The 12,840-nt window shown below is 46.9% G+C and overlaps 1 protein-coding gene across 2 annotated transcripts in view; it reads right to left on the bottom strand.

Moving 5' to 3' along the window:
* The window catches only part of PARP2 (poly(ADP-ribose) polymerase 2), a 388,402-nt gene that overhangs the window by 284,872 nt on the left and 90,690 nt on the right, over positions 1-12,840 (bottom strand). For both annotated transcript variants that reach the window (XR_015297579.1, XM_086931868.1), the window contains exon 3: positions 2,177-2,313. Coding sequence is in view for 1 of the 2 variants with exons in the window: in XM_086931868.1 (XP_086787994.1) it covers positions 2,177-2,313 (137 nt within the window). In the remaining variant the exon portion in view is untranslated. The remainder of the gene's footprint in view (positions 1-2,176; positions 2,314-12,840) is intronic.

Genomic DNA, 12,840 nt, shown 5'->3' with positions numbered 1-12,840 from the left:
CTACTACGCAAAGTTTTTCCGCTGCTTCCCGACTCTGCTAGGAAAACCCTTGTTCAGGCACGGATCCTTAGTCGGATCGACTACTGTAATGGCCTGCTGCTTTCTGCCAACGAAGGAGTGTTGGCTAAGGTACAGGTCATTCAGAACACAGCAGCTCGCCTTGTTCTGAATGCCCCCCCGAGAACTGCCTCTAAACCCCTCCTTGAGCAGCTGCACTGGCTCTCAATCCGACAAACAGCCAAATTTAAAATATGCTGCCTGATTCATAAATGTCTGAATGGACAGGGGCCCGTCTATCTCGAGCGGAAATTTGTCCCCTACGTCCCAACACGATCTCTCAGATCTAGCAACAATCTCCTCCTAGTGGTCCCCCGTGCAAAAAAATCCAGACACGGATGTAAAGCTCTGTCCATTACTGGTCCCAAGCTGTGGAACAAACTCCCTCTGTCTCTGAGACAATGTAAAGAACACCTTACATTTCGAAAACTTCTAAAAACCACACTGTTCAAAAATGATATCTAGTTTCCATCTCCATTTCACGCCTCCTGTTTACCGGTTCCAAAAGCGCAGAGGTACTCCAGTTGGAGTGGATTCAAGCGCTATATAAACCAGCAAATAAATAAATAAATAAATGGGGCAGAGGTTCCAACAGCAGGTGAGAAACGACAACAGTCCCGTTTAAAAAAAAAAAAAAAAAAAAGGGAGGATCCAACAAATTATCATCCAATTAGCTTAGCTGGCGTCTTGCAGAGTTTTTTGCAGGCATGTCCTGGAAAATGTCCAGAGATGGATATTAGAGGACAACGTGCTTATGCATTTACAAACTGGGTTCAGGAATATGGTGAGCACAATAGTCCAGACTTTCTGGCTCTTTTTAATGTATTTGAAGACAGTGACAACGCAACAGGATCCGCTGTATGTAGTATTGTAGACCTACGGTCTTCCTTTGACATTATTCGCAGACACGAATTATGGGCAGTGCTGGACGAAATGGGGGTGGTAGACAATATTCTGTCACTACTCATTCACCTTCATTCTGATAAGTATGCCTAGGTGAGATGAGGGTCCGAGGGGACCCAACAGATGGTACTGCAACTGTGCAGTGAGTGAGACAGGGAAAAGTACTTGCATCCACCCTCTTTTCCCTATATGTCAATGGGGTCACTGACCCCATTGGCATACAGGGTAGTGAGACAGGGATAAGTACTTGCATCCACACTCTTTTCCCTGTATGTCAATGGGGGCACTGACTATTTAGCATAAAAGATGCCCCAAGAATGGCAGAGAGCAAAATTGCAGCATTGCTCTTTGCAGATGATGCACTGCTCATCTCGGAGACACCTATGGGGCTTAAATCCCTGAATGACAAGTTTGTGGGTTTCTGTAAGGAACAGGGGCTGGAGCTAAATCCACAAAAGATTAAGTGCATGTTGTTTTGTCCTTATAAACTGCACAAACCATAAAGGCGGAATCTAACTTTGGGAAACACAATAACGGATAAAGTCATAGACTTTGAATGCCTAGGTGTAAAATAGCCCAGCAATATGTTATGGTCACCACAAATTACTAAGAGTCAATTAGCCCTATAACCCAGTGCGTCGGCTATCCTAAAATACTTTGGCTCAACAGGCTCTAGATAAGTATTGCAAGCATTACAGGTATATAAGGCAAAGGACCTGGGTGCTGCGTTATAAAGTGCTGAATTATGAGGTTGCAATGACGCAGAAAGCCTAATTAGAGTGGAGAACACATTTTTAAGATTGTTGGTAAAATTGCCAAAGTTCTCCCATACAGTCATATGTCATAATATGGCCATAAAAGTGTAGAGGACAAAATCTAATTTTGACCCATCTCCTATTGGTGCAGAATATCTGGCGCCATATACTGAATCTGGGCTTACTCTCACTGTTCGTTATCCAACATGGCAATAGTGGAGAAAATTCATGGGAAAATTAGATCAGGCAGTTTGTTTTTAGTAAAAACAAGGATAACATTGATTTTAATTGATATACCTCTAGATATATATATATATGTATGTGATATTTATTCTATGAAAAGTTTTTATGTACTTTTTTTTGGGTCTTACCCCCGAAATAAACATTATGACTGACTGAGTTAAGAGAAAGAGTTTACATGCAAGAATTCATATGAATTGGAGGTAATCCCCAGCACTTACAATGATCGTGGTTCCCAGCAGCAACACCTATGCTTCTCTCAAAACCAGACTGCATGTTCTTCTGCACCATTTTTTTCAGATCAACTCGTAGTTTTACATTAGGATCGGGTGAGACCGTGACAACAGATTTCCCTGCCCTGAAAAAGGAAATGACATCAGTTTGGTTGTTACAGCATCAAAATGCGATAATATAGACAGACAAAAAAAGTTGATCACCAACTATATTTCATGAAACCCAACTTCTTAGACTAAAAGAGGGGCACAACCGTTTTAATTCGCGCTTGACAGCACAGCTATCTGCAAACCCAATTTGTGTCAATTCTTTAAAATGGAGGTGGCTCTGGCTGCATCCAGAGAAGTATTCACCACATGACATTGGCTGTTTGATGTACCATTCTACCTCCCATGGAGGCTAGCACTGTAATGCATGAGGGACTCGATTATATTTCAATAGGAGAATAATCTGATATTAAATTATTGATCTCACAGATGCATTTTCTTCCGGTCGTTTTTTGTGTGTTTTCACTGCAATATTTTTAGTCCGTTCCCAAAATACAAATCAGAGCTACTGGCATTGGCAAGTCATACTGTTATTTTTTGCTGAAAGGGACATTATTATCAACAACCGTTCAGACAGCTAGTGCATTGAGCCGCTGCAAAGACTCAAAAGGAGAAGAGAACACTGAAAAACACTTGAAAGACAAGACTGCAGCGCCTGCCAACAAAGGTCTAGCTCAGGCATGTAGAAGTAAACCGAAACTAGCGGTGCGAAAAACACAGCTATAGATACTCTCCCATAGAAACTTCTATAGGCCAATATGGGAGCGATACTTTAAAAATTTGAAAAATCGGATACAAGAGAGAAGTTCAGGCAGACTGCTCTAGGCTGAAGGCTAGAGTAGTTTGATTACCAAACACTTTCCCTGGAGATACAGTTTATAGATACAGTTTAAAGATTCTGGCAAGCTTTCTCTCATAGTCCCAAACAAATTACTTCAGTCAGACAGACAGTGAGGCACTTTGATCAGCAGCTCAATATCAGGTCCAAGATTTCCACCAGCCAGCGAAGGCTCTCCAAGTGGGAATATGGTGGTTCATCAAACTCTCAACTAAGCATGGATGCACAGCGTTTGATGGCAAGGGTACTTCACAATGTTTGTGGTGGAATACACCCAAACTCTTTAAAAACAAGCATTTGCAATGCAATAGGTCTCGCATTGACGCGAGTTTGAGCTATTGACATTGCAAATAACAATGCTTTTTATTTTTGTTTTCTTTTTAAAAATATAAATAAAAGGCATTGTTATTTACAATGTCAATTAGCTCAGACTTGTGTCAATGTGAGACCTATTGCATTGCAAATGCTTGTTTTCATTGGAGTCTAAATGAGCGTCTTAATCTGTAACTCCACATTTATTCTGACCTAATTTCAATTACTCCTGAGCATTTAAGGCTTTTTGTTTCTTTGGCCCCTCACACTTTTCTCGTGCTGCATTTTCACACCTGACAACTGCATTTTGCTTTGTAACTAGTTCCAAGGAAGGAGCAACAGCGAGCGTGTCCGAACGGCAACATAAGAAGAGGGACAGTAACGTCAAAGAGGGAGGCTGAGACGAGGGGCGAGAACAAAGGAGAGGACCCGGTTCCCTCTGGAGGTTTGAGGTTCAGCAGAGGAGAGGACAAGGGAAGGAACATAGAGGGTGCGCTGAGATCCAAGGGAGAGGTTGAGACCAGGGAATATTGGATAGAGCAGATTGCAGAGAGAAAACAAGGAGTTTGTGCCAACAACCCTAGGACATTCTACCAAGTGAATCAACACAGAATACTTTGTGTGCACTGTAAAAGTACAGAACCCACTTCCATATTGACATAAAAAAATGCACATGTTGTTTTAAGCCTGGGCCAAGCACAATCTCTCGTGATATGTTTACAGCTGACAACATTAGTGGATGAACTGGGTCTCAGACATCATTTTCCTCTGTCGGAGCCTTTCTGTAACATAGCTGAGAATGTTCGTTCATTTTCTCTCGGAAGGTGCACATTTTGTGGCAACATCACTGTTCAGAGACTGGGAAAGAGAAACATATCTTTGCTATCACTCAAAATGGTGGATGGCAATGAGGTCCAATCAGAGCTTAGTGCATCAGGCCCTCAATGAGGAAAGATAAGATAAACCTGAGACCACCGGAGTGGAAAGCTATTGTGTGTTACTGACGGAACACGACTGAGAACACTGGGTAGAGACTGAAGATGGCCCAAGACTTTCAGAGTGCCTGTGACTAGGTCATAACAGGTATGTGCTGTTACAATTATTGTTGTCTCTGTAGAGGAAACAGAGCAAATGTCACATATGTGCCAACTGTAGCTAGTATTTCAAGAGAAAGTGAGTGAAGGAGGTACACAACTGTTGAAATAATAATAGCTCCAAAGGCAGAGAAAAAGGCAGTGTGTGTGTGCGTGAGCGAGAAAGGGAGCGAGAGAGAAAGGGGCCAGTGAAGTAAAGGAGATAAAAGGCAGTACATGCAAAGCAGTAGTCAAGAGTGACATCAAGCGTGAAACAGGCTGATGGAAGAACTTCAGAAAGATTGTGGAGAGGGAAGGGCGTGAGTGACCAGTTCAGAGAGAAATTATTGTGAGCGTGATGTGAATATAATGGCAGTTTTTACTCATAAGTGATATCAAATAAAGATCAGTGCTGAAAAGCACTAGTAAAGTGAAAAGGTGTGGTTAGTTTAAGGTGTATGTATTAGTTGTTGTGTGATATATTTGGATTTACTAACCACACATATAGAGGCATACAAGGACTTATCAGGTGGCTCCCTGTGTCACACACAGGATTCTAGTTCACGTTTTAGACCGCGCCTCTTGTAAAGTATTCCCTGTGACCTAAAAAGAGCCACACACTCCGCCCTCCCCTAGTCTGAATGGATCCTTATCTCATTCCTCACCGCTGATCTGGAACCCAAATACCACCTGTTCTATTCACTCCTCTTTCTTCACTCCATCACCTAAACAAGCAACACTTTCCTACCCCCTTCAAATAAAATCCTGACCCTGGGAACCACGAATCTTAACCTCGATCCTCAACACTCTTCAACCCACCTTACCTGCATGCCAAACGTTATTCCCTTCGCCCCTTTCCTCCCCCAGGAATCACACAACTTCTGATTCCACATCTCCCTCAATTGGAACACCGAGACTCGTCCTTTAAGATCCTAACTCGTAACCTCAGTGATCCTAACCTCCCAACCCCGGGATCCTAATTATCACTACTCAACTATGGGGTTAAACAATGTTAAGTCAAGTGACGTGAGGGGGTACAGCTTGAAAGAGTTACGAGAGTTCACATATGCGATATGCCTGCTTAGATTTGCGGAGAAATTAGTTACAATATATCTAATCCCTCCCCCATCCTCCAAGAATTCGCCAAAGCACAGCTCTCACACCCCTTACTATGAGCTTCTCACCTAAGGCAGACACGCTCCTTCTGCGTCCCTGGTCTCATGACATTGCCTTCCTCTTCCTCGGCCGCAGCCCGTAGGTGCCCCATCCGATCAGATAGATGCCACAACCCCCACTTCTACCCACTTCCTCCCTCCGCCATTTTCCCTCTTCCTTCCCTTCCCCCTCAGGGACTTTATTTTCACGTTCGACGTCGTAGAATTGCAAGAGCGCACGTCCCTGCGAGAGACGAGCGCGTGCTTGGGGAAGATGAACGCACACGAACCAGGGGTTTGAAGTGCGCGCGACATCCTTTGCCTGTTGACTGAATTGACAGTCTAAACAGAGAAAAAGGACTCTCTGGTTCGCTCGGATTTGCTGATGTGCGTAAACACAGGTTAGATGAGTTTACGTTACAAAAAGAAGTGTTAGAAACCCCTGATATCAGATTAATTAAAAATAAAAAAATATGTTTATTTTATGTTTTAGCAACCAGTGCCAAATAATAATCTTATTTTATGCATTGTTGCATTGACATTTAAAATTGTTTTAAAAGTATGTTCTGATAAATCAAAAGTAGTGTAATTGTTTTATAGGAGTTGTATGGACCGGGATTCATATTCTTATTTAGTGGGTTGTGGATACGGCTCAATTTTAAAATGGCGCAGAATTCGTTCATATCTTTTGAATTGTTACCTTTCTATGTCTTTTTTACCCCTGGGTTTTTTTCGTTTTCGTCCGATGAATTTGGGAGGGACCTCCGAGACAGTCTTACCCACGTATCACTTAGTCTCACGATCTTTTGATTAGAAGATACAAATAGAAAACTGCCGTCCCTAGATCTCAGGGCCTCTCCGCTGACTTTACGCCTCTGAGATAGCTCACAGATGTTGCCTGTTAACCCCTTTGCTAGTGAAACAAGCACCGCCTCTCCCCTACCTGCTCCACTGTCGAGTCGAGGAAACAGGATACTGAATCCCGCCCCTCCAGGACTCCCTGCCCTACCTCATGGTTGCCAAGGCAATATTTCTGAAAATATTGTCGTGCTACCGTAAGGCAGGTCATGGAGTCCTCGATGGTGGGATCCAGAGCAGGCAAATCTGCTAAACAGGAGCTTTTTCCAATGGCAGGCCTCCATTTCGCGAGGCCTGCCAATGGAAAAAGGGGGCGTGGTTTCACGCAGTACTGAAATTCTCCTGTTCACAATAGGTCTTTGCCTGCAGCAGGGCAATGCCCTGCAATGCAGGCTTCGACCTAAAAAAAAAAGGAGAGACAGACACACAAACACACACAGCGGGGTGGCTCTTCTCGTAGCACATACCTTTAAGAGGAACATAGGCCTTAAAGTGGCGAAGTAAAAGGCCATCTCCTCACTTTTCATGAGGGTAATGCCGGTAAGATAACTGTTTATTTATCTAGGTATATATCCGGGAGGCTCCATGTGTCTTGTCCACAAATAATGTCAGCTTTCAGACTGCAAAGGCATGCCATTTTTAAATCTAACATTTTGTTTCCACCCATGTTCCAGGAGAGCATTCTTAGACCAGGATTAGGGATGGAATCAGAGTCTGTGTTCAGACAATATTAGGTATGAGAACCAAATCTATGTTACAACAGTTGATTATAATTTAATGTTTTTTTGCAAGCCAATGGCAACTTTTGGATTCGTCTATCTCTGCTGCGGCAGGAATTTCATCGGAGGCAAAAAGAGTCACCCATATTCTGTACTTCCACTAGAGAAATAGATGAAATGGTGGCGTGGTTTGAGATAATAGTAAAGCCTTCACCTATTTTTGATGCAGTATCATTTGGTGGAATCTTACTTCTAGTTGGAAGCAGACATACAGCATCTATGCCTCTACATAAAAAGTACAAAAAACACAGTTGATGGACAGAATGCAGAACAATGTCTTAAATTCACCCCAGTACAAAGATCTGGGCCTAAATCCATCGTTTTTTTGCACTCCACACCACCCTAGGTCAGACAATGTCTATATGCAAATCAGCCTCGACTCTGTGCCTCATGGGAACAGTCCAGCCCAAACTACCAAGCCATGTCTTTACTAGACCGGAATCAAGCATCCAAGGACCGGTTTCTGGCTATCAGCCTTCTTTAGCCTGGATAGCTTGACTCCAGTGATGTGGAGAGCCTGGGACTCACGTCTGAGCATACCCAGCCCACTCGGGGTGAAAATTTCAAAAAACACAGTTGATGGACAGAATGCAGAACAATGTCTTACATTCACCCCAGTACAAAGGTCTGGGCCTAAATCCATCCAAGGCTGATTTGCATATAGCCATTGTCTGACCTAGGGTGGTGTGGAGTGCAAAAAAACGATGGATTTAGGCCCAGATCTTTGCTCTCAGTCTCTCTCCCTGTCGCCAGTCTTGTTCCCCGCCCCCCTTCCATGGCTACCTCAGCTCCTGCAGACTCTCTTCCGGTCTGTGCGCCTCCAGCTGCGAGGCTCAGCTCAGTGCAGGCACGGCGGGGCTGCTGCTGGACGGCTGCACATTGCATGAATATTAGCCCCACAGCCAGCCTGCACCTCACAAGCAGCCGCGTCTGTCATCAGCAGCTCGCAGCTCAGCCGGCATCCATGCACCTTCCCTCTCACGCTCCCGCCTCCCATGCCCCCTCTTTCGCTCTCAATCTCTCACCCTGTCGCCACTCTTGCCCCAGCCTCCCTCCCACGGCTACCTGTCCCTTCTCCTTATCTCGTCCAGTTGTTGAGTTTCCCTGCCTTTCTCAGCGCCTTCCAACCCCAAACGGGCGCCTATCTCCACTCGCACAGCTCCTTTAATCGCAGCTCCGTTTGCAAGCATCCAGTTGAGATTGGCCATCTTTCTCCGGTTTCCTCTTTTTACCCTTCTTTTTGCCGCTCTTGCTTATTTTCGTGCCGGTGCAGCCTATATAATTTCCCCTTCTGTCCAACGGGCGCAAGTGTCTGCGAGAGGAGATCGGGACGTGCTAGTGACTGGGGAATACGAGGCGAGCGAACAGCCCGGGGTTAAGACCCACTTGAAGGTAAGACCCGATGGGGTGGAGTGTTCTAGGTTCACGCAGAATTAGTTCATTAGACTCCGGAATGTGTATCCCAAATCGTGACAAGTTGTGGACGGCTGAACACAACTGAGCCCATGGTATAATGCTTCAGGAGGCCGAAAAAGCCTCAACTCACATACCTGATTATTGTCAAATGCTTTTCTATCCTCAGTCAGGGCTAACGAACAGCTGGAGGGTCGAAGGGTTGAAATCAACAAGGGAAGAAGATATAGGTTATTTTATTGCCTCTGTTCCCTGGTTGTGCACATTTTTTTCTTGCCTCTGTTCCCTGGTTGTGATCGTTTTTTTCTTGCCTCTGTTCCCTGGGGCGTTACTGGGCAGAGGTGGGCGTGTGGTGAGGGGCAGTGGGTGCCCAGGACATGGACGCCAGCGCACCGGCTGACCTGGACTGAGGAAAGCAAAGGGTGAGCTCTGGGAGTTGGTGGGGGCCTTGAATAACTCTGTGGCTTTGTGTGTGTATGTGGGTTTGTGTGTGTATGTGGCTGTGTGTGTGTGTGCTGGGCTCTGTGTGTGTGTGTTGGGCTGTGTGTGTGTGTTGGGCTCTGTGTGTGTGTTGGGCTCTGCGTGTGTGTTGGGCTCTGCGTGTGTGTTGGGCTCTGCGTGTGTGTTGGGCTCTGCGTGTGTGTTGGGCTCTGCGTGTGTGTTGGGCTCTGCGTGTGTGTTGGGCTCTGCGTGTGTGTTGGGCTCTGTGTATGTGTGGGGCTCTGTGTGCCTCTGTCTGTGTGTGTGGCTCTGTCTGTGTGTGTGTGGGGGGGCTGTGTGTGGCTCTGTCTGTGTGTGTGTGTGGCTCTGTCTGTGTGTGTTGGACCTGGCCTCGTGGCGTGGTCCCCCCGCTACTCAGCTCCCCGTTAGCCGAGCTCCGTACCTAGAAACCCCTAGCTGCCCTGCCCATGTCCGACCAAACGCCCACGGCCCGCATCGGCCTGTCCCCGACCACATTCCCAGCCCGCGCGCCCCAAACCCGCAAGGCCCCATAGGCCCACCGGCAGCCATTTTCCCTTCCCTAGATCCCTGACTCTGTGATCCTAGCATGACCCCAGCCCCAGCGCAGCTTAGGCTCCAGATGTGCCAGCCCCCGTTGGGAGGGTGAGGGCTACCCTAGTGAGAGAAGACAAGGAATTTCGATGGCACCTCCGGCCTCCCCTGAGAGACTGGTTTCTGTCACACCTCTGGTCTTCCCCTGGGGGCCCGTTTCGATTGCACCTCTGGCCTCCCCGAGTGCTGGCTCCAGACCTGCTGGGCGTCTGGGAATTCCCGGACACACTGGACTATATCAAGGCCCGCCACTGAACTAGCGGGCAGTTGTATCTTGGACAAGGAAGCCCTGCTGATCTGATCGTGGCTGAACTGAACCTCGTAAACTCTTCGAGCCCTGCTGACGCTGTCGCGGCTCATTCTCGGAACGGAACCATCGGAGCCCTGCTGACCTCGTCGTGGCTCAAGCTTGAACTTTGAAGATCTATGCTCAGACGGGAGTCCCTTGCTCACTTTGCCACTGGATTCAAGCAAGTCGGGCTGAAGACGGCTGGAATGCCAGACACCGGTCCTCGGAAGCTTGTTTCCGGTCCAGAGAAGACATGGCTTGGCAGTTCGGGCTGGACTGTTCCCATGAGGCACAGGGTCAGACTGATTTGCATATAGCCATATCTGATCTGGGGTGGCAGAGTGGGCTAAAGAACGGTGATGGATTAAATCCAGATCTTTTGACTGGGTGTGAGTGTTTGATTGATTCAGATGCTCCGTCCATCACCACCCCTTTTTGTACCGTCTCTGTGTGTGTGGCTCGCTGTGTGTGTGTGGCTCACTGTGTGTGTGTGTGGCTCGCTGTGTGTGTGTGTGTGGCTCGCTGTGTGTGTGTGGCTCGCTGTGTGTGTGTGTGTGGCTCGCTGTGTGTGTGTGTGGCTCGCTGTGTGTGTGTGTGGCTCGCTGTGTGTGTGTGTGGCTCGCTGTGTGTGTGTGTGTGGCTCGCTGTGTGTGTGGCTCGCTGTGTGTGTGTGGCTCGCTGTGTGTGTGTGGCTCGCTGTGTGTGTGTGGCTCTGTGTGTGTGTGTCGCTCTGTGTGTGTGTGTGTGTCGCTCTGTGTGTGTGTGTGTGTGGCTCTGTGTGTGTGTGTGTGTGGCTCTGTGTGTGTGTGTGTGTGGCTCTGTGTGTGTGTGTGTGTGGCTCTGTGTGTGTGTGTTTGGCTCTCTGTGTTTGTGTGTGTGGCTCTCTGTGTTTGTGTGTGTGGCTCTCTGTGTTTGTGTGTGTGGCTCTCTGTGTGTGTGTGGCTCGCTGTGTTTGTGTGTGTGGCTGTGTGTGTGTGTGTGTGTGGCTCTGTGTGTGTGTATGTGTGTGGCTATGTGTGTGTGTGTGTGTGGCTCGCTGTGTGTGTGTGTGTGGCTTTCTGTCCGCTAATACTCTCTACTACTCTCTAATGCTCACCTATTGCCATTGTAAATGACAATATCATTTATTTATGTTTTTTTTAAAACAAAAAATGAAAAAAATGCCATTTGCAATGCCAATAGCTCTAACTTTACCAAAGCCGAGGCCATTGCATTGTAAATGCTTGTTTAGGTCTCAAACTGCGTAGGCTCGTGTTTGTTGTCTCTGTTCCCTGGCTGTGCTCGTGTTTGTTGCCTCTGTTCCCTGGCTGTGCGTGTGTTTTCCTCTTGCCTCTGTTCCCTGGCTGTACGCGTGTTTTCTTCTTGCCCTGTTCCCTGGCTGTGCTCGTATTTGTTGCCTCTGTTCCCTGACTGTGCTCGTGTTTTCTTCTTGCCTCTGTTCCCTGGCTGTGCTCGTGTTTTCTTCTTGCCTCTGTTCCCTAGCTGTGCTCGTGTTTTATTCTTGCCTTTGTTCCCTGGCTGTGCTTGTGTTTTATTCTTGCCTCTGTTCCCTGGCTGAGCTCGTGTTTGTTGCCTCTGTTCCCTAGCTGTGCTTGTGTTTTCTTGCCTCTGTTCCCTTTGTTGTGCTCGATTGTGTGTGTGGTTCTGTGTGTGTGTGGCTCGGTGTGTGTGTGTGTGTGTGGCTCTGTTTGTGTGTATGGCTCTGTGTGTGTGTGTGTGTGGCTGTGTGTGTGGCTCTCTGTGTGTGTGGCTCGCGGTGTGTGTGTGTGGCTCGCTGTGGGTGTGTGGCTCGCTGTGGGTGTGTGGCTCGCTGTGGGTGTGTGGCTCGCTGTGGGTGTGTGGCTCGCTGTGGGTGTGTGGCTCGCTCTGTGTGTGTGTGTGGCTCGCTCTGTGTGTGTGTGGCTCGCTGTGTGTGTGTGGCTCACTGTGTGTGTGTGGCTCGCTGTGTGTGTGTGGCTCTGTGTGTGTGTGTGGCTCTGTTTGTGTGTGTGTTTGTGTGTGTGTGTGTGGCTCTGTGTGTGTGTGTGGTTGTGTGTGTGTGTGTGGCTCTGTGTGTGTGTGTGGCTCTGTGTGTGTGTGTGGCTCTGTGTGTGTGTGTGGCTCTGTGTGTGTGTGGCTCTGTGTGTGTGTGTTTGGCTGTGTGTGTGTGTGTGTGTGGCTCTGTGTGTGTGTGCGTGTGTGGCTCTGTGTGTGTGTGTGTGGCTCTCTGTATGTGTATGTGTGTGCGCAAGTTATAGTGAGTCCAACTAACTATAACTTGGGAATTTCAATGGTTTTATGTCAGTAAAATTTCCAGGTAACTATAACTGGTGTGAAACCTATGGTTTTTTTCAGTGAATTTAATAGGTTTTTTAAATGCTTATTCCTAACTATAACTGGTGTGAAACCTATGGTTTTTTCAGTGAATTTCATCGGTCTTTTAAATGCTAATTCCTAACTATAACTGTTGTGAAACCTATGGTTTTTTCAGTGAATTTCATAGGTTTTTTAATAGCACATATTACATCATTCATGACATGGTCAGTGACATCACTGATGACATCACTGATGACATCTCAAATGACATCACTGATGACATCACTGATGACATCATCCAGTGACTGTGTGTTTCTGTTAAGTTTAACCCCTTCCATGCTCATGACGGAACGGTTCCGTCATGAGCGTCGGTTGGCCTTTGCTTATGACGGAACCGTTCCGTCATGGTTCTATTGGTTCTTTAGAACCTTCAGCACCGCAGCGGAATTCGCGCAGCACTGAAGGGGTTAAATATGTTTTACATATTGAAGAATGAGTGGATGTATAAGTGTCTGGATGAAGGATTTAGTAGGTGCGTGA

The sequence above is a fragment of the Lissotriton vulgaris genome, chromosome 7 (genome assembly GCF_964263255.1).
Source record: "Lissotriton vulgaris chromosome 7, aLisVul1.2, whole genome shotgun sequence".
Lineage (NCBI taxonomy): Eukaryota > Metazoa > Chordata > Amphibia > Caudata > Salamandridae > Lissotriton > Lissotriton vulgaris.
The sequence above is the reverse complement of the archived record's forward strand: the minus strand, read 5'-3'. Positions and strand labels throughout refer to the sequence as shown.